General features: G+C 44.1%; 1 protein-coding gene across 4 annotated transcripts in view; it reads left to right on the top strand.

Moving 5' to 3' along the window:
* Fam81a (family with sequence similarity 81 member A) overlaps nt 1-13,301 on the top strand; it is a 53,863-nt gene extending 40,562 nt beyond the window's left edge. For all 4 annotated transcript variants that reach the window (XM_029482095.2, XM_085844767.1, XM_021172653.3 and 1 more), the window contains 4 exons: nt 2,795-2,901; nt 5,899-6,034; nt 8,404-8,596; nt 10,979-13,301. In XM_029482095.2, coding sequence (XP_029337955.1) covers nt 2,795-2,901; nt 5,899-6,034; nt 8,404-8,596; nt 10,979-11,103 — 561 coding nt within the window. In that variant the 3' untranslated portion in view covers nt 11,104-13,301. The remainder of the gene's footprint in view (nt 1-2,794; nt 2,902-5,898; nt 6,035-8,403; nt 8,597-10,978) is intronic.
* The last annotated feature ends 9,219 nt before the right edge of the window (nt 13,302-22,520 follow it).

Below are 22,520 nucleotides of genomic sequence, written 5' to 3'. Positions count from 1 at the left end.
CACCTGACATGTGAGTGGGAAGCAGGGGGGCTAAAGAGTGAGTTAGGCCAACCTGATCAATTTACACGTCTCAAAATCAAAAGTAAAGAGAGGCGGCTCAGCTGGGTAGAGGTCTCGCCAAGCCTGATAACCTGAGTTCAGTCTCTGGAACCCACACAATGGAAGGAGAGAACTGACTCCCACAAGTTGTCCTCTGATCGCCACGCATGAGCTGTGACATGTACACATCTGCACGCATACACACAAAGGAAGTAAATAAATGTTAAAGAAAAACGATAGACAAGGCTAAGGGCATAGCTTAGCACTGGAGTGCTTGCCCAGTGTTAACTAAGCTGAGGTCCTGTCCCTTGACTTTTGCTGATTTGTGGGTTCTTCTCTACCCCTTATTCCATCCTTTCAACCCCCTAACACTAGATATGAGAGAAAAATGGATAGAGGGGAAAGGAAAGAGACCCCAGAGGAAAGTCAGGTGGCATTATTATTAGACGGCTTCCTGCTGATTAGAAGCGTGGAGTTCCTTGGGGCAAGTTTGATCTCACTGTCAGGACATCTCATTTCTTCGTTTATTTGTTTCTTCTTTGTTTATGACCACTTAGCAAACCATAACAAACAAACAAACAACAACCCAGCTCACCTCTCAGGGCCCTAACTTTTATGTACCTTTTGAAATGTCCCCAGAATTCCAATGTCACACAGTCACAGAAACTATCTGCTGCAGGCAAAATCATGCTCCTGCTAGAGCATGAGACAAATCATAGTCAGCTGCTGTGGACATCTGAAGCAGCCCTATCCCACACCTGGGGTTAAAACGTAAAACATAGTCATGTAGGGTTACTGTGTTTTTCAAAGAAACCAAAATTCTAAAGTTATCACTACAGTCCCTCGTAATGGAGCAAGGTCTGTGAGAATGAGATTATTACAAAAGGAAAAAAAAAAAAAAAAAAAGATTGCCTGGTAGCTAAGGTGAGTACAGTACAGAAATCTACCAAAAGAGACATGATGGTGATGGTAGTGGTGATGATGATGATGGTGGTGGTGATGATGGTGATGATGGTAATGGTGGTGGTGATAATGGTGATGGTGGTGATGATGGTGATGGTGGTGATGATGGTGATGGTGGTGATGGTGATGATCCACATCTTACAAATATTATGAATCTTAGTAAGGAATTTTGAGCAACACTTAGCTTTTCAGAAAATGTGATCATTTTATACAGGACTAATTTAACATTGAGCTTTAGTGAAAACAAATCCCAAATAAGAACAAAGGCCAGGAGTGGGGGACCAGAGGGATGTAGCCCACAGAGGGTCTTCTGTGGGGCTTCACTTGATGAGGAAGTACATCTGGAACCTTGATTTGTTTGTAAGCCATAGAAATGCTGCCCTCCAGGACTGGCAGCCATGGTGCTGGTGGAAGTCCAAGGTAATAATGGCTGCATACCGCGACAGCTGGTAGAGGTACCAGGCCTGGGCAGAGGCTGGGATTGCTCATTAGAGAGCTCTGAAGTTTAGATTCACTTCCTGGTGAATATTTTGGCAGTGCCCCTTGTCTTGATTTTTGCTGGGTGTGCAAGAAGAAAAAATAGAGGCAGAGGCTGCATAGATGGTGTAAGAATGAAGACTCCCTTCATTGATGGTGTAAGGGTTAAAGTGCCCTAGGGAGATGGTGTAGGGGTTAAAGCACCCTAGGGAGATGGTGTAGGGGTTAAGGCACCCATTGGCACCAGCCTGGGCCTGGGTTTGGATCTGCAGCACCCAATGAAAAGCTAGACACTGTGGGGGCTGGAGAGATGCCTCAGCAGTTAAGAGCCCTTGTTTTTCCAGAGGACCTGAGTTTGGTTGCCAGGACTCATACAGTAGCTCACCACCATAACTACCGTCCCCAGGAATCTGATGCCCTCTTCTGACCTCTGCAGGCACAAGAAACACACATGGTGCACATACATTCAGACAAATACTCATGCACATAAAGTAAAATAATCTAAAAATAAAAAAGCAGGGCATTGTGATCCACCCTGAGCTGGGTGGAGGAGAGGACAGGCGATCCTTAGATCCTATTAGCCAGCTCTTCTAGCCAATAGTGAGCTCCATGTTCAATGAGCGAACCCTGTCTCAAAACATAGAGTGGAGAGTGATTGAGGAGGTCAGCTCCTGTTAACCCCTGGCTTTCATATGGGCCTATGTGCACATGTACCTGTGTACACACACACATACACAGCAGACACACACACACACACAGACACGGAAAAACACACAGACACACACAAACAGACACACAAAGACACATATACAGACACACATACAGAGAGACACAGACTCACACACAGAGGCACAGACATTCATACACAGAGACACATACACAGACACACTCTCACACAGACACACACACAGACACACTCACACAAACACACTTACACACAGACACACTCATACACAGACTCACTGACATACACACAGATATACACACAGATATTCACATACAGAGACACATACACACACATACACACAGATACACATGCAAGCACACAGATACTCACACATAGATACACATATACTCACACACAGAGGCACATACACAAACATAAGCACAGAGACACATACACAGACACACACACTCACACACAGTAATATACACACACACACACACACACACACACGGAAAAAGGAAGGGAACCCCCAAATGGACTTAGTAAAGTGACTCAATGCTGCTGACCGGCATTGAGCTTATGAAGACTTTTCTGAGCTGGCCCATGAAGACAGATGTGAGAGCCTTCTAACTCAACCTTCTTTTCCAGATTTCTCAGCTTTTGAGCAGAGTGGACTTGTCCATCTCAGAGCAGAGCACCAAACTGAAGATGTCCCACAGAGATAGCAACCACCAGCTCCAGCTCCTGGACACTAAGTAAGCCACCCATTGGTAAAGGCTTTTGTCACATTCTTCCTGAGACCATGAAATTCACACTTTCTCCCTCTTGCTTTTATTTAAAAATATAATGTCTAAACGTTGTCTGCCTTAAATATTTATTTTTATTTATGTCTGTGTGAATATGTGCACATGAGTGCAGTGCCTACAGAGGCCAGAAGAGGGCGTTGGATCCCCTGGAGCTGGAGTGAACAGCCAGATATGGGTGCTGGGAACTTAGCACATGTCCTCTGGAAGAGCAGCAAGTGTTCCTAACTGCTCAGCCCTCTCCCCTGCCCACCTCTCAGGTTTTATTTATCACACAGAGTGAAAATAATAACAAAAACTAGAGGAAACAGTTTCCATGTGGCAACAGTCACCTTTCCTTCATGATGATTGCTTCTAGGGGCTGGGGGATGGCCCACTGCTTCATTCTATGTGTCTTTGGTTCATTTGTTTTATTTTGGTGTGTATATGCATATGTGCATGTGTGTAAATGTGCAGAGTTGGTTCAATGTGCCCATGCGGGCATGGGTGTGTGGAGGTGACCATCAACACTGGGAGGCTTCCTCTACCTCTCCTCACCTTATTTATTTTATTTTACTTTGAGGCAGAGTCTCTCACTGATTATGTTAGATTACCTGGCCAATAAATTCATCTTTTCATCTCCCCAGTGCTTGGATTATAGATGCAAGCCATCTTGCCTAACCTTTTACATGGGTCTGGGCATCCAAACTCAGGTCCTGATGTCTGGGCGGCAAGCACTTTACCCACTAAATCACCTTCCTGGCCGCTCATATATATTTGTGGAGCACTTACCTAGAAACTCTGGATCTAGTAATGAAGAGAAAACAAAACAAAACAGACTTTGTTCTTCATCCTGAAGAGTGTACAGTTTAGGGAGCTGATGGCCAGGTGTTAGATAAAGGCTTAGGCAGAGTTCTCTGTGTTATTTATTATTAATAGTGCTTCAAGGGATATACCTATCCCTTGTGGTTATGTTAGGATAAATAATGGTTTCCCCAAATCCTCCATGTGAATATGTTTGTTAACTTTTGGGGATAAAAGGAACTTGGTGGGTGTGTTTCAGTGTCTTCAACTGGGAGTCTAGTCCAGGAGTCAAGTGCTTGGCTAGCAAGACCGAGGTTATAGGTTCAATCCCAGTATAAGAAAATTAAAGCCTTTTAAAAGATCTCTCTATATGTACACCATGGTAGACATGTTAAGGTCAGACTATGCTGTGTGGTCAGTGATCCAGGGCAGACAGGGCAGCTCTGACAACTCAGTGTGGAGCCTTTACAGTTCTAGTCCTGCTTTTCCCAGCTGCTACAGAGGGAAAACCCAGGGCAACAGCTGTGTCTTGGGGGATGTAATCAGAGCCATGTATGTACTTCATGTACTGCCAATCATCTGAGTTATTGGTGCGCTGCACTGTAACTATTATGTTTCTCATTGTTGGGACCTGACAAAGGCAGCTCAAGTAATGAAGATGGCCGTTTGGCTCACAGTTTGAGGGAATACCATCCACCATGGTGATGAACATGTGGTAGCTGGAGCACAGGAGAGCTAGTCACATTGCATCTATAGTCAGAGGTTGAAGAGATGAGTGCCGGGGCTGGAGCGATGGCTCAATGGTTAAGAGCCATCCAAAGGTCCTGCTCTTCCACAGGTCCTGAGTTCAATACCCAGCAACCATCTGTAAAGGGATCTGATGCCCTCTTCTGGTGTGTCTGGAAACAGCTACAGTGTACTCATATAAATAAAATAATCTTAAAAAAAAAAAAGAAGGAAAAGAAAAAAAGAGGAAAGATGAGTGCTTGGTAACCTGTCTCCTCCCTTCCTTTTTTTTTTTTTTTTAATTCATGGGACTCCAGCCCATGAGATGGTGTTTTACACATTTAGAGTGTGCCTCCCCTCTTCATTCAATCCCTCTGGAAACATCCTCACTTAATGCTTCAAGGTGTGTCTCCCAGATGATTCCAAATCAAGTCAAGATGACCCAGAAGATTAGCCATCATATCCACCTAGCTGCAAGGGAGGCTAGAAAATGTGGTCTCTAACTAGGCAGCCATGTACTCCAGTGACATGTGACGACTCCATATACGTATATTTTATATATATATTTATATATGTAATATAAATATATATATAATATAAATATATATTTATATTATATAATATAAATATATATAATATAAATATATATTTATATATATAAACAAAAATAGACATTTCAGTGACTCTAATGGATGTTTTTTATTATTTAAATTGCACTTCTATGTTTATTACACCTCTATACAGAACTATATATATTCTATAGTTTCATTACATGCTAATTTAAATAAGAAGAAGGTGATTAAGGGGAACATGCATTGATAGTTATTTTAAGGACTCTGGAGGGAAGGGGACTAGAGGAATGGATTATTGTAAGGGTGCTTTCTTTTGATACAAAGTCTCAAGTAGATCAAGCTACTATGAATTCACTCTGACCTTTAACTTCGACTCCTCCTAGCTTTGCCTTCCAAGTTCTGGAATTGAAGGTGTGTTCCATTATGCCTGGTTTATTTCCTACTGGTTTGGATTAGGCTATGCCCATATGGAGAAAGAACAATAAAAGACAAGAGTAAGAAAGAAATCCAGCCTCTAGTCCTGGAGGATACAAGAGGCAAGAGAATATGAAAGGAGAGGATGCTGAAAGGGGATAGATGAAGGATAATATGTCCTCTGAGCAAGGAGTACCATGGACCCTTAGAACTGCAAAGATGATCCCTTGGCATGTACTGTGTCACCTAAGTACCTGCATTGCCAGTTCCTACGGGTAGGAGCATCATTAGGTGTCTTTCTGTTGCTTGCTTCCATCCTGCACCAACTTCATGTTGAACACGGTCTTAAGAGAAGGAAAGTATGCCATTCCCATTGAATTGATATTTTGTGATGTTACATAAAACTGTTTTACGTTCGCACACCTCTCCTTTTCTTTCTTTTCTAATGTTTTAGATTTAAAGGCACCGTTGAAGAGCTCAGCAACCAGATTTTGTCTGCGCGGAGTTGGCTGCAACAAGAACAGGAGCGGATAGAGAAAGAACTTCTGCAGAAAATCGACCATCTCTCCTTGATTGTTAAGGAAAACAGTGTAAGTGTTGATGCTTTTCAATAATAGGTATTCAGTGGAGGCGGCAATGTCTGATCAACACCTAGGGACTTAGCACACATTTATTTGGTGCCTCCCAAAGCTGCTTGGGTATTCCCCATGTTCCTTCTCTTTTCCCTTCCCTCTTTTCCTTCTTCCTTTCCCGTGCCCCCCTTCTCTCTCTTTCTCGTCTTTCCTTTGTTCTGAGCATCAAACCCAGGTTCTCATACCTGTTATCTCAGTTTCTTTTCCTGTTGCTATGGAAAAATACTCTCACAAAAGTAACTTAAGGGGCTGGAGAGATGGCTCAGCAGTTAAGAGCACCCGATTGCTCTTCCAGAGGTCCTGAGTTCAATCCCCAGCAACCACAGGTGGCTCGCATTCATCTATAATGGGATCTTATGTGTCTGAAGATAGCTACAGTGTACTCATATACATAAGATAAATAAATAAATCTTTTTTAAAAAAGCAACTTGAGGAAGAAAAAGCTGATCGTGGCGCACGTCCTCTCTCTCCGTGGGGAGTTAAGGCAGCCGGAACATAGCACAGCTGGTCGTGCTGTATCCATGAGCAGAGAGCAGTGAATACAGGCCACAGTGCTCAGCTCTCTTCCCCACTCACGCAGTTCAGGATCCCCACCAGGGAATGGTGCCACCCACAATGGCTGGGTCTGTCCACCTCAAGCAAATAAAAATAACTCCCCACAGTCGTGTCCAGAGGCTTGGCTCCCAGTTGATTCTAAATTCTGTTACAATTAACACTAACTGCCATATCTGTTAATTTTGAACTTTGCCACCCAGCCATGCCCCCCATTTCCTGTTCTTCATATTATTCATAAAGACAGGAAATGCTTTGTTTTTATATTGGTTATCAAAAGACAAAGTAAAAATTTCAGCTACCGCTTTAAGTCACAACCTTGACTTAAATGATCCCGATTGTCTATCACACATTTCTAAGTAAAGCTACAATTACTTACTTGATCTGTTTTTCTGTTTTATTAATGATTTATTTATTTTTATTTCATATGTATTGCTGTTTTGTCTGCATGTATGTCTCCTGTGTGAGGGTGTTGGGTGTAGTGTTCCTTGGAACTGGAGTTGCAGACAGTTGTGGGCTGCCATGTGGGTGTTGGGAAATGAATCCCAGTCTGGTGGAAGAGCAGCCAGTGCACTTAACCACTAAGCCGTCTGATCTCCTTTCTCTTTGTTTTTAATGTTGTGATTTAGTTTTTGTTTTCACTAATGTCGAGTGGCTCTCTGTCCCTCCGGGCCCCTTCCAATGCACTGTAACTAGAGTGTGCTTGGACGTCAGACCAGAATACACTATTTCCTTTTATGTCTACTTCTGCTTCCACTGGCTCTCTCAAAGAACTAATTTTTGCAGAGCTACCAAAAAATACCTTCAAAGAGCTTTGCATTTATCATACTTCAAGCCAGTAGGCTTAGAAGCCAGTGCTAGGGAGGCAAATTGTGTTGGGTTCTCTTTCCTTGTCCGGCTTCGGCTTCCTTCCGTGGGACTTGGGCTGAGCAGAAGTGGCCAGTGTGGTTTGCCTGTCTGACTGCTCGGTCCTGATGCTGAGCCATTTGTTGAGTGGCAGTCTCTGCATCAGTGCCATCACAGGATTGCTGTCATGCTGCAAAATCACACCTGATGAAAGGCTTCATGCTCATCGTTTGACCACTAGAACCTGTGGATGCAGAGTTTCACAAAGCGTAGGCCTAGTGAACCGTACTACTTTGAATCCCTCCCTCCAGTTGTCTCCTTTGCTGTGCCTTGACATGTTTGTGGAGTTCTGAGCCTGTGACTGACCATTTGGTTTTTTTTTTTTTTTTTTTTTTTTTTTTTAACCATTTGGTGGCTCTTCTAAGATGGAAGCTTCCTTCTCTCTCACCAAAACACATCCAAGTTTGCATTCTCCGGGACCCAGATGAGTTAAAAACTTGTCAGTCTTCAATAACTAGAATCCTTTTAGGTTAGATTTCTGCCATCCTCAGAGAGTAGCACTTGTCGCCACGATGCAGGATGGTTGATAGAACTCCAGCCATTGATTGAATAGCCATTGACAGAAGCGAAGGGGAAAGAATTAAGGATATATAGCAAGTGTCCTTTAACTTTTTCTGAAAGCAGCTACATACACTTGTTCTTACACTTCATTGGTTAGATTACATGGCCACACCAAACTCAGGAGACAGAATAAAATGTAGGTTTTTTTTGTTTTTTTGTTTTTGTTTTTGTTTTTTACTCTGGGTGACCTTTGAGAATGGATACGGGATGGATAACCAGCCACTGTGATTCTGGTCCCTGTGGATGGGAGACAAGGTGACCACTCTCCTTTTGCAATAACCAAGTGCAATTCTTATCCTGGACCCCAGGGAGCCAGTGAAAGAGACGTAGAGAAGAAACTCAGCCAGATGTCGGCCAGGCTTGACAAAATCGAAGAGAGTCAGAAGAGGAATTCGGAAGGACAGAGAAAGCCGGACGAGGAGAAGGTGCACGGGCGGATCAGCAAGCTGGAGCTACAGATGACGGAGGACATGAAGGAGATGAAAGCGGAGGTTAACGCTGGTAGGCCAGACCCCACGCAGCTCATGTGGCTTGTCTGTCTAAAAGGCTATTCACTGAAATCTCTGAAACAGAGGCTGAGCTGGCTTTTAAAAAATCAGCAAAATGTTCCTAGTTGCTGTTCTAAGTAGCTGTGCAGAATTTAACAAATTCATTCATTTATTTACTTATTATAGCGGTGGGAATTGAACTCAGGACCTCACAGTTGCTAGGCAAGCACGTGCTACCAGGGAACTATACTCCCAGCCCTAAAGTACTAGTTCAATTGCAAGTCCATGAAGAGCCTCCATGACACACAGCAAACAAAAGTGGTTAACCCGCACATGACTGACATTTTCTTATTTTCGTCAGCGCTAGCTACCTGCTGATCCCTCTCTGTTCCTATACATGTGAGGCACTTCTGAGAGCTTCTTCAGCATCGCTGGCTGTATGCACGCAGCACATGCATGTGGAGTTAGTTCTGTGGGGCCCAGCAACGGGACTTAAGCCCTCAGGCTTGGCAGCAAGCGCCTTTACTCAGTGAGCCGTCTCATCAGCCCCAATCAAAACTTTCTTTAATGAATAATTTTTATACTTTTTCCTAAATTGTCAGATAAAACTTTCTAAGGAAAAAATAACATTACAAAACCCCTTAATTTTAAAAATCAGTAAAAAACAGAATAATTTGAAATTCTTCTTTGGTGGAGATGGCTTCTTTTTTTAAAAAAAAAAAAAAACCTTTTTCATAATCAAAAATTATTTGTAAGATTTGTTCCCACCCCTTTCTACATATGACGTGTGTGTGTGTGTGTGTGTGTGTGTGTGTGCTCGCATTTGTGAGCCACCTGATGTGGGGCTCTGAACTGCAGTCCTCTGACAGGGCAGTAAAGTGTCTTAGCCACTGTCCTACTTAGGATTGCCACTGCTTCGATGAAGCACCGTGATCCAAAACAGCGTGGGGAGGGAAGGGTTTATTTGGCTTATATTTCCACATCACTGTTCATTACGGAAGGGAGTCAGGGCAGGAACTCAAGCAAAGAAGGGACCTGGAGACAGGAACGGATGCAGAGGCCATGGGGTGCTGCTGCTTAGTAGCTTGCTCTCCATGGCTTGCTCGGCCTGCTTTCCTATAGAACCCAGGACCACCAGCCTAGCGAGAGAACCACCCAGAATGGGCTGGACCCTCCCCATCAATCACTAATTAAGAAAACACCTATAGGCTTGCCTACAGCCCGCTTTTATACGGGCATTTTCTCAGCTGAGACTCCCTCTTCTCTGCTGACTCTAGCTTATGTCAAGTTGACACAATTTTAGCCAGCACAGCCACCAACACATCTCTCCAGTCCTCAATTAATTTTTAAATTAAAAATTATTTGTATATTTAAGGTTCATAACACAAAATGGTTACTATGTTCATGCAAATTAACCTACCCATCATCTCACATGGGAGGTGCATGTATGTTTGTGTATGTTGTGTGCATTATATCTATATATGTATATATAGATATAGATATGTTTGTATATGTGTGCCTATGTGTATGGTTTATGAGTGTTCATGTGTATCTTGAGTCAACTCTTTCATCAAATACCCAAAGACAATATATTAGAATTTCCCTCACCACATAAATTAGATCTCATTTTATGAATTTTGCTCTTTTGTTTTGTTTTGTTTTTTTTCCAGCTCTCTCCGGGCGGGATTTGGGTGTGGAGAGCTGTGGGACAGCCTTAGCTCTGGGGCACAGATTAAAACTGGCCTTTTTTGGGGGGGGAGGTTTCAAGACATGTTTCTCTGTGAAACAGCCCTGGCTGTCCTGGAACTCACTCTGTAGACATTACATTTCAATTCATAGCAATAGAAAAATTATAGTTATGAAGTAGCAACAAAATAATTTTATGGTTGGGGTCACCAATCACAACAGGAGGAACTGTATTAAAGGGTCCCAGCACTAGGAAGGTTGAGAGCCATGGCCATAGGAACTGGAGGCCTAAGCGCCTGGTGCTCTCTTGACTCACAGAAGCCCCTGAACCTGGTATTTTTAGACTACAGGGCAGTGTTTTACAGAAAGTTCCCCAGTTGCGGTTTGATTACTTTCTTATGATATAACCTGGAACGGCGGGATGGACGGACGCCCTGCTCTGGCCATCTGATCAGCAGGTACATGGCATGATTTCTCCTGGTGATAGTAGTGTGAGCTTTGGTCACTTGGTTAAATCTGCATCTACTGTCTTTCTTGACTGCAGTAGAGCCCTTTGCATCTAAAACACAGTTTTCATGGAGGTTCCCATGCAGCACTGACCCCCAGGGGGCTCAGCATCAGTCAGAACCAACGGTCACTGTCGCTGTAGAAGCTGGCCAGACACTGCTTCTTAGCTGTTAACTCCTGTGACCTTTGCCTCTTCCTCAAGGGTTCTCAGCCATCTACGAGAGCATAGGGTCCCTCAGACAAGTGCTGGAGGCCAAGATGAAGCTGGACAGGGACCAACTTCAGAAGCAGATCCAGCATCTGCAGAAGCCAGAGACCGCCATGTGAAGACGACTGGGACAAGGACCTGACAGGAGACTGCGCGTGGGGCTAAGAGCCAAATGGCTCTGCAGCCACATCGTGGCTGTGTTCCGGATCCCATCCAGGGTGTGCATGTGCCAAGAAATGCGCTCTCATGGGTCTAAGCGTTTACCTTCAGTCTTGAAAACACCCTTTACTTAAAATCGTAAATACAATTTTTACAACGTTATTTCCCTAAGTGCAGTTGAGCCCGATTCCCTCAGATTTTGAAAGGCTTTTATGAATGAAAAGAATTTATTTTCAATGCTTGATGCTCTAGCCAAGACTACTATTTTGGAAAAAAAAACCGCCATGGTGATATTTCTTTTGATTAAGAAGTGAATGAGTTGCTACAGGTATGTATTGTTGCCCCTCACCCTACATTAAGAGAATGTCCTAGTGGATTAGAGTTCAGCTTTAAGTCCACATCTGGATTGTATTTTTGTTGTCTATATGGTTTTTTTTAAATGTTGGGTTATTTTTTTGTAAATCGCCTGTCTTTTGTAGAGAAGAAGTTTAACACTGGGAGAAAAAAAAAAGCCCTGCAATTTATATAATGAAAATAGTTTTTTAAAATTGATAATTGCCATACAGATTACAAATTAAGTAGAAACTTACTATGTTTATCTAGATCCCACAAGGCACAATATTTATATCCACCTAGGGGTACCGGCTTTTACTATTTAAAGCTATTTTTGAAACCACTCACAACCTGTGTAGTGATAGCCATATATTTAATAATGGGATGGTGGCTAAGCAACCTGTTTATCGAACAGCTAATTGTTCATCAGTTGTAATGAATGTGAGAATTTTTCAGACTTTACGATTTACCTAAATGTTCCCTAAATAGGCACTACGTGCTAGGGTTTATAGACATTTGTTGTAACTGTCTATCTGTGCCTTGGTTTTTTTCTCATGTCCCTGTACTGTCCTCTGTAAAAAAAGAAATTACCAACAAAATAGACAGTGTGGTAAACACATCAGGGTTGTGATGTAAAACTGAGATCCTATGTATTTTTTAAGCATCCTAATGATTTCATCGCTGTAATGGTGGGCCGCATTCAGCATCCTTCATGGAATAGCTAGCTGCACACACCTTTGTATGGACAGAGAGGCAAAGCGAGACTACATTTGTAATACTGCGAGGAGACGGGTGTCCCTGCACCTTTGCAGGCGTTTTATTTTCAGTTGCCATGTTTGAGTCATTGAAGACTTGAGCCTGTGCCATTTGCACTTTTGTGTTAAAGTGAGGGGAGAGAGAGAGAGAGAGAGAGAGAGAGAGCATTTAAAAGTTCCAAGAACAACACCCCATCCTTTCCTTTCCTCTCTCATGTGCAAGGACTCAGGAAAATCAAAAGCATTTTCTATTTCTAGAATAAACCACAATGAGATTCTACCTGGCTCTTACTGTTGACCCATGTAAGATATGCTGCTAAAGTACCTAATATTCTACTCTTGGGACCTTGAAAACTTTGATTTGAGTTTGGATGCATGAGAGGTTATGTGAGGAACATGTACCCATCCTGCATTTCTTCATCTCCCCACACATCGTTTCCTCTCCATACAGGAGGATCTGCCCACCCAGGAGAAGTCAGTGATGCTCTGTGACCAGACAGTATGATTTCTTCTTTCCCTATGTGCTCGGCTAGCCATGTTTTATCGAGTGATTAAGCACAAGTCTCACTCAGGACAGGGCCACACCTCCTCAGTGTCTCTCTCCCCTGGGGACTCTAAGGGGGAAGGGTGAGCACACACGACACTTGGGAAGAGGGGACAGGGGACACCTGCTGACCCTGGCCTAGCAGGTGATGTAAGCAGGTGACACAGCTGCTGGTGATACCGCCAGGTATTCGAGCCGTTGCCGACCCATGTGACAAGACACTGTGGCAGGGACCCTCCACCCTGGCTGCTTGGGGTCACTTGGGGAATTTAAAGAGCAACTGACACCAAACAACCTCCTGGCCCATTAAGTCAGAGCATCTGGGAGGCAGTCACCAGCACCAACCAGTATGTGTCACAGCCCTATCCCGACCCCCACCCCCGACCCCCTCCACAGCGATTCTGTGTGCTATGGGGAGGCCAGCCATCCCTCGAAGACAATGGAGTACTCTTCTCGCCAAAGTTTAAAGGAGAATCAGCTGCCCTGTCTTTTCCTTTACCAGAGATTTGCAATAAAGAGAATAAAATTTCCAAATAAGTGTGGCATGGGACTTTTAAATGACTTTTAAACTTTTGAGCGTGGGAAGAAAACCTTGGCAGGCCAGCTGCCTTAGTGGAGGTACTGCTTGATTTTTGGCTGCCTCTGGAGTCGCGCCAGTGAGCAGTTCCTGGCTGGCTGTGTGCCAAGGACCCTTTTAAGTCTGTGCTGAAGCTCTTTTTTTAAAAAAATTTTAATCCCATTGGGCACATGTGTGTATGTGTGAGTATACGTGTGCGCGCGCGTGTGATACATACGTGAGCATTGGCTCACGGAGGTCAGGAGAGGGCATCGGATCCGTTGGAGCTGGAGTTACAGATGGTGGTGAATCACTTGACATGCGTGCTAGGAACTAAACTCCTGCTCTCTGGGAGATCAAGTGATGCTAGTTGCCCACCATCCCCACAGCCCCTCGCTGAGATGCTTCTGTGTGCTCACTCATTTTGTTTAACAGTATCTAGTATATACCATTGTCCGTCATTTTACAGTCAGGTAAAGATGACGCAACTTATCTCAAATCCTACTGCTCATAAGTAGGAAGCCCGATTCTAGGAAGCACCCGATTATACATCCTGGCTTTTCTATCTGACAGGCCATCACCCCCAGCCTCTGTCTGACCATCCTTGCTCATTTCGTTTATTTTTTTAAGACAGTCTCACATAGCCGACATTGACCTTGAACTCACTATGTGGATGAGAATGCCCTTGCACTCCTAATCTCCCTGCCTCTATTTCTCAAGGGCTGGGATTAGAGGGTCGAGGCACTGTGCTTGTTATTGTTTTAAATTACATTTTTATGTATTGTGTGTGTATACACACACGTATATGTATGCGTGTGGGGGGTGCCACAGTGCACATACAGAGGTCAGAGGAAACCTGCGGGAGTCAGCTGTCTCCTCCCACTATGGGTTTTGTATACACTGATGACTTGACCACTCCATGCTCAGCTAAGGGGAAGGCTTTTGTTGTGGATATGAGAGGAGGCCAGCCACAGGCATCTGGAAAAATCTAGATCGGAGAGAAAGGAGTAGAATGGACAGGACCAGAGTTGTATGAGAGAGGGGAGACCAGCAGAGGTCAGAGACCAGAGAACCAGAGAGAACAGAGTGTGAGAGGCAGGAGCAGAACACAGAGAAAAAACATAGCAAGAGTTGCAGAGTTCCAGGGAGAACTGAGGATCTGGGGAGGGACGCCATGAACGGGAGGGAGGGAGGGAGGGCCCAGGAGGAGGTGAGAAGGGCTGGCATGGGAGCTTGAACTTTGAAACATATAACAGGGACTTGTGACACTAAAGACTCCAAGAGCTGCTTGGAAACCAGCATGAGGTTTGCTATGCTAATAGGCACCACAGGTGGCCACATCTCTTATTTATTTATTATAATTTATCTATTTTTATCTGCATTGGTATTTTGCCTTTGTGTGTGTCTGTGTGAGGGTGTCAGATCGTGGAGTTACAGACAGTTGTGAGCTGCTATGTAGGTGCTGGGGATTGAACCCAGGTCCTCTGGAAGTGCTCTTAACCGCTGAGCCATCTCTCCAGCTCGGTAGCTGTATATCTTTTATGCCAAAGATAAGGATTATAACTCCTTTTGGTAGAACATCAAAGAATATACTAGAAGGTATAAAGATCTCCCATGTTCATGAATTGGGAGACTTAAGATTTGAAAGAAGGCACCGGGTGGTGGTGGCGCACGCCTTTGATCCCAGCACTTGGGAGTCAGAGGCAGGCGGATTTCTGAGTTCAAGGCCAGCCTGATCTACAAAGTGAGTTCCAAGACAGCCACGGCTATACAGAGAAACCCTGTCACAAAAAACAAAACAAACAAATAATAAAAAAAAAGATTTGAAAGAAGTCGTGCCACAAAACAGCTTATTGATTCAACAAAATTTCCATCGAAGTTCCTATGTCATTCTTCACAGAAGTAGAAAAATTACAAAATCCACATGGAAACACAAATGACCCTGAACTGCCGAAGCAAGCTTGAACAACGCTGAGCAACGCTGTGGTAAAACACCACGTCCATAAACGATGTGGTGGCGAGGAAAGGGTTTGTGTCAGCTTACAACTCTCAGGTCATGCTCCATGGCCCAGGGAAATCAGGACAGGAACTGAAGCAGAGACACCCCCCCCCGCCCCCCAAGGGAGAGGTGCAGCTTACTGGCTTGCTTCCAGCAGTTTGCTCCGCTTGCTCTTTTATACAGCCTGGGAACACTGCAGAGGGGTGGGGTGGCTCTACCCACAGTAAGTGGGAACCTCCCACATCCATCATCAACCATGCTGCACAGACCTGCTCTTTAGATAATGGGATGACTTTCTTTCTTCCCAAGTGAGTCTGGTTTGTATAAAGTTGCCAAAAACGAACCACCAGTGAGTGTTTGCTACTAAACCTGGTGACCTGGTGACCCACTACTGGAAAGCGTGAAACTGACTCCTGTAAGCAGTCCCCTCACAAGTCCACGCGGGTGCAATTGCAGGAGTGGCCCCCAACAAGAGGAAACATTTTTTAAAAGGCCAGGTACTTAAGGATTCAACGCAATTTTCATAAAAATTCCAATGTCATTCTTCACACAAGAATCCCAGAACAAAGGAGGCAGAGGTAGGGGAAAATCTCTGTAGTTTGAGACAAGTCTATTCTACAAAGTAAGTTCCAGGCCAGATGGAGGTGCGTGGTGAGAACTTGTCTCAAAATTAATAAGTAAGTAAATAAAAAAGAAACAAATAATTGACAGATGATATTGTGTCAAGTTAGAAATATGTACATAAAGGAATCAATTATTAGAGTCAGGAGCCTGAAGAATAAGACAAATTTTTTTTCCTGTCAACTATTCATGTGACAGGGAGTTAATATTTAGAATATTATGAACTAAAAAATTTAAATGCCCAAAGAAGAACTAATCCAATCAATCAAACAAATTCAATAGAATTTTCAAGAGAAGTAAAAAAAAAAAATGGCTGATAAAGTCATGAAAAAATGTTCATAAGCCACAGTTAGCCACCAGAGACATGCAAATCAAAAGTACATTGAGGTTCCATATGACCCTGGTCAGACTTGTTGAAAGAAGGATGGATATCATCAAGTATATTCTATATACCCATGAAAACTTCATGATACAGACTGGTTAGTACAATTAGTGTATAGTAATTCAATATTATTGAACAGAGTCTGGGGATGTGGTTCATAAAGTGCTAACTTTACAATCAGGAAAATCTGAGGTTGGATCACCAGTCCCCAAGGTTGGTGGCATGTGCTCGTAACCCCATCTCTGAGAGGAGAGACGGGCAGACCATAGAGGCTCACCAGTCTGGTGGAAATTGGGAGACCTTGTTCAGCAGTGTGCCTGCCACAAAAAATAAGGTGGAGACTGACAGAGGGAGCTATCCTGTGAACGTAAACAACCTCTGAGCTTCAGAAGTACACACATGCATATGACACAAACACACACACACAGATCATAAGTAAGGGCCAGGGTCTGGAGAGGTGGCTCAGAATTAAGAATACACATGTGGTACACAGATATTCCTGCAGACAAAACACTCATACACATTATACATATGTAAAGTCTGTCATCTGAGGCCTTTCTTTACACTCTGACGCAACAATTTTATAAATACTGGGTATTTTATTGATTAGTTTTAATTTTAGACACATTTTAACCAAGTGTTATTTAGCTTGATGACTGAGGCATCTGGCTCCTTTGCATTTTGCATTGAGTTCAGGGCCTCTTACACCAACCCTGACCTGCCCAGCTCTGTGGTAATCTGGGGCTAAGTACAGCAATCAGTAATTATGATTAGGTTGTCTTGGGCATATCTGACCGGTTTGGATAGTTGCTGGTCTGTTTTTATGCCTAACTACCGTTCTTTGTTTACTCGATAACTTTGGATTTAGTTTTTCTCGAGACTAGGTTGGACCACAAAGATCCGAATGAACTGTGACACCTGTAGGAGTTGGAGGAGTGAGAAGTAAATGTGTTTGCTGTCCCCACGCGGCAAGAATGGGAACTGCTAAGGAATCTGCATTCGGAGAGCCCAGAAGCAAAGCATTCATTGATTACTGCCTCAAGGAAGGGGCCTGGAAGAATCGCTGGGCGCAACTCTCTCTGGAACAACAAACTAATGGTAGAGAAGTCAGAAGCGGGCCAGGAAGTATGCAGTACAGGAAACTGGATGTCACTATAGTATGGACGGTACCAGCTCTGCAGACTAACAGTTCTCCTTACAGAGCTGTGAATCTCATAGGAGGTGGGTGGTTATAGAAAACAAACTAGTGAATACCAGGCCAGGCAGGAGGTGGTAAGTTTTGGGGAAGAAAACAACGTGTGTGTGTGTGTGTGTGTGTGTGTGTGTGTCCTAAAACTAGAAGTCGGGGAGCACAGCAAGGAGGCCCTTCCTGCACAAACTCTCCCAACTGAGTTTCATACCTGGAACCCAAATGAAAGGTAGAAGGTGAGAACTGACTCCAACACACTGTGGCACAAACACAACGGTAATAAATAAATAAACAAATAACTTAGAAGATCGTAAGACATAAGGAGGAGAGAGCCTTTAAGATGGGGGGACTTTTGGGGGGAGGTAATGGACTGTGTGTGTGACTGGAACATAGAAGAGGAGACTGTTGAGGGGGTGGGGATCAGCTAGAGGGAGCCGAGGATCCAGGGATGCTGGTGGGGGAGGCAAAGGAATTTGATTATAATGGATTATATTGACACAGATGTATGAAAGTGTCACAATGAAATCCATTCCTTTGCTTACCAACGACAAATATTAATTAAACTGCATTAGTTACTTGATTCGTGGCTCTGACAAAATACCCAACAGAAGCAACTTGAGATGGGGAGGTTTACTTGGGTTCGCAGTTCAAACACAGCCAGTCCGTAAAGGTGCACGGTATCATGGCGGCCAGTGCCCGAGCCTGCTGGTCACACTGCATCTGCAGTCAGGAGGAAGCGGGGGTGAACGGAACGTTGGTGCTCAGCTTAGTTTTTATTCAGTCCCTGCCCCTAGCCCGTGGAGCTGTGCCAGTCACGCTTAGGGTGTCTCTTCCCATCTCGATTTACTTAATCTAGAAAATCCCTCACAAACAGCACCAGAGGCTCATAGCCTAGCAGATTGTAAACTTACCTAACTGCCAATATTAACCATCACAAACGGGGGTGGAGGGGAGGGTGGGGGGTGGGGGGAGACAGAGGAAGGGAAAGGAGAAGTCATGTACAAACCCTGGAAGAAGATGAAGAGAGAGATGTATTGATGCCAGCTCTGCTTTTTCCCTCGCGATACCCAGGCCCTGTTGCACACTAGGCTGGACCGGAAGAAATGCAGCTTAGTCGGCTGGTGGGTTAGACAGGATCTCGGTCTGCGTGAGTGCAGGAGAAACACCTTTCTCTGGAGACAGTTTTCAGTGAAACAGCTCTCCTTTATTGGGGGTAACAAGGACTATATAAACCTTGGTGAATAGTGGTTTTCGGGCTGAGTATACATTATTGGCTGGAGTCGAGCTGCTGGGGATGTCTGGTTTACGTGAAGAGGAATTCCAGATGCTCCATAGACGTGTCCTTACGAGAGCGGAAGTTTCACCCGTAATCTGGCCACCAGGCTACATGACATCTCAAGGGTGGTGGAGGTGGGGGGTCGTGCGTAAGACTGCGTGCGCAGGGAGGGAAGAAGCAGTCCTACTCCTTCCGGTCTCGATTGGGAGGGGAGTTGGACGCATCTCGACTCCGCCCTTGCTCTGGACTGGCTCCTACAGGTTCTACAGCTTTCAGGCCCCTCATTGCAGTGTTAAGAATGCAGGGCTATACAGAGAAACCCTGTCTCAAAAAACAAAACAAAACAAAACAAACAAACAAACAAAAAAGAATGCTTGCTTCTCTTGCAGAGGGCCCATATTTGGTTCCCAGCAACTCACAACTGCTTGTAACTCTAATTTCCAGGGGGATCCAATTCCCTCTGTGGCCTCCACAGGCACCCACAAGCAGTTAGTGCTCATATAAACAAATAGGCACACAGTCTCACACAATTTTTGTAAATATATACGTGTGTGTGTGTGTGTATACATACATACTGGATGTGGTGAGATGGCTCTGCGGGTAAATGTGCCTGCTGCCAAGCCTGTCTACCTGAATTTTATCCCCAGGACCCACAAGGTAGAAGAAAAGAGCCAGCCCCAGCAAACCATCCTCTGACCTCCACAGATGAACCATCATGACACATGCAAAACCACACACATACACACAAAATAAATAGAGAGATGTAATTCAGGAGGCTGGAGAGATGGCTCAGTGGTTGAGAGTACTCAAGTTCAGCTCCCAGCACCCACATTAAGCATCTCACACGTGCTGTGACTCCAGCAGGATCCGGGAGACCCAGCAGGATCCAGGAGACCCTACCTCCTTCTGGTCATTGAATATGGCATACACTCAGATACATACACACAAGTAAAATAAACCAGGGCTGGAAAGATAGCTCAGTGGTTAAGTAGACTTGCCGCTCTTGCTGAGAACTGGGGTTCAGTTCTCTGCACTCACATGGTGGCTCATGATTCCCTGTGACTCAAGTTCTAGGGGACTCAGTGGCTCTTTTGGCCTCCAAAGGCACTAGACATGCACACAGTGCCTAGACACGCATGCAGACAAGACACTCATACAAATGAATAAAAGTGAATACATTTTTTAAAATAAAATAAATTCTTTTAAAATGTGATTTTTAAAAATAATAGAACAAAACAAAACAAACTAATAATCTTTCTGAAGAGTCTGTATTTGGGGGTAAGATTCCAAGAGGCAGGTAGAACTATTGGGACAACTATATGCGGCTCTCCAAACTCCTCCAAAGTGCTTTGGGGGCATTTCAACTGTTTCATATATTATTTGTGTAATGTAAAAGTTTCATAGGTTCCTCTTATAGCTGTTTCAAAATCTAGATAGCATAGCTTGATCTGATTTCGTAAGACCCAGGAACCTTGCTTCAGCTATTTTAAAAATGAATCCAGAGCACTGTTTACCACCAGATGGCAGAATACAATAAAATTTCAAGACCCAAATACTGCTCTTCAAATGGCCTAAGGATAATCCAGGTGCAAGACTTTGTGGTTCACAAATCACTCTTTTGTTTGTTTGTCTGGTTGGTTGGTTAGTTGGGTTTTTTTGTTTTTTGGTTTTTTTTTTGTTTTTTGTTTTTGTTTTTGTTTTTTTTTTTTTTTTTGAGGTAGGATTCCTCTGTGTAGCCCTGGCTGTGCTTGAATTCAACTGTAGACCAGGCTGGCCTCAAACTTACAGAGCTCCGCCTGACTCTGCCTCCCAAGTGCTATAAAGGAATGTGTGAGCCACCACAGACACAAACCTTTTGGACCTGAGAGTTAGTCTTTCCAACACCATTCACTATGTTACTATCCTTGTTCTCATTTTCAGATGGAGAAACTAAGCTTATTTATCTTTTTAAAAAGTTTTATTACATTTATTTGTTTGGGATTTGTTTGTGTGCAGATGGAGACAAGAAGTGCTTTGTGTTGGGGGTCAGAGGACAACTTTTGGGAGTCTGTTCCCTCCTTCTACCATGTGGGTCCATGGGATTGAGCTCAGTCCTTAGATTTGACAGCAAGTGGCTTTATGGGCTGAGCCATCTGGGTGATTCCAAACTTACTCATTTTAATTGATCAACATCTGTGTTGTCAGACGCTCTAAAGTACATATCTCATTTCACAGCCCAGTGACTAAGAAATTACTGTCTCCATTTTAGAACAGGAAAAATAAATCTCTGTCTTGGTTCAGGGCACTCAGCAACTGAAGAGGTATAAAACACCTGACCTTGGGCATCAGGCTTTGTGGTTTCCTACCACAACTTATGACATTCTGGAAGCTTCTAGGAAGAAAGCCCTGTGCTGGATCCTTGCACTGGGTTGCAATGCCTGCAGGTCTGCATTTCTTAGACTCTGAAAGCTACAGAAAGCAAAGAGGAGAATGCAAAACATCTGTGTGTGAGACTTGCACCTTCTGATACCAGGTGGGCAGGAAGTTACGCACGAAGTAGCAGAAGAAAACCACAGAGAGTGGCAAGTTGGTGGCTGTGTCTCCTAATGTTCTGAATGGCTTTCTCCCACCTCTGTGCCCTAAAGAGAGGGACTGAATCTGCACAAGACCTGATGGGGTTATAATATCACTTGCATTGAGGGTTTGATGTACCCTCCTTTTGTAGTCTTCTCAAAAAGTTCATGGGAAGAGAGACCTGAAAAGGGAGATCTGGTCTACCACCATTTGGAAAGGAAGAGAGATCACTTTACGCCACGATCATATCATCCACCTCCTAAGTATCCATAAAACTCCTTTACAGTCCACAGTGCAGAACTCCCTGGACACCTTCCCGCCTTGGGGCAGCCGACTGCCATCCAACTTTGGAGTATCTGCTTCGCTTAGCTTTGCTAAATAAACTTCTGCTTAAATTGAATATATCTTTTTTTTTTTTAATTTTTAAGTTTTTCAAGACATGTTTTCTCTGTGTAGCCCTGGCTGGTCTGGAACTTGCTCTGTAGACCAGACTGGACTTGAACTCTGAGACCCACCTGCCTCTGCCTCCCGAGTGCTGGGATTAAAGGTGTGTGTACCACCACTGGCTGAAAATGTCTTTTGACTCAGTTCTCTCCTTCAGGAAGACAAGAGGTAAGTCTTCCAGGTGTGGATAAGGAGAGAACAGGCTATTTCAAGTTGTCCTTTGATCCCCATATGTGTGAGTAGGCATGCTTGTATACACACACACACACACACACACACACACACACCCTGTGATACAAGATCCTTAGTTTCTGATATAGGGGGGACAGCCTAAATGTGGCTTTGAGGACAATCAATCACAGAGGCGGCACATCTGACTTACACACTGTTTCCAACATACTGCAGCAGCCGTCCTCAGGTGCCTCACGTCTAAGTCCTTGTCTGCTGTGCGTCCCTTCCTGCGACGTCCCTCACTGTCGCTCTTGCCATGTGTCCTCTGCTGCCTATTGTAAGTGGCTTTAGGAGGCATGGCCCTCTTCACAGAGCCTCTCAGGTGGCCTTTTCGTTTGAATTTCCTTCACTGAAAATGCACCTTAGTGAGAGAGTCCTCCAAATTGTCAATTCCAAGTCTCCTGACTCCGTCTCAGGAACCAAAGTACTCCCTAAGGACTATGTGGTGGTTTGAATAGGAATGTCCCTCATGGACTCAGGCTTGGCCGTTAGGA

This window comes from Mus caroli, unplaced genomic scaffold (assembly GCF_978045245.1).
Source record: "Mus caroli unplaced genomic scaffold, Mus_caroli_1 scaffold_11, whole genome shotgun sequence".
Taxonomy (NCBI): Eukaryota; Metazoa; Chordata; class Mammalia; order Rodentia; family Muridae; genus Mus; species Mus caroli.
This window is presented reverse-complemented; position numbering and strand designations above follow the sequence as displayed.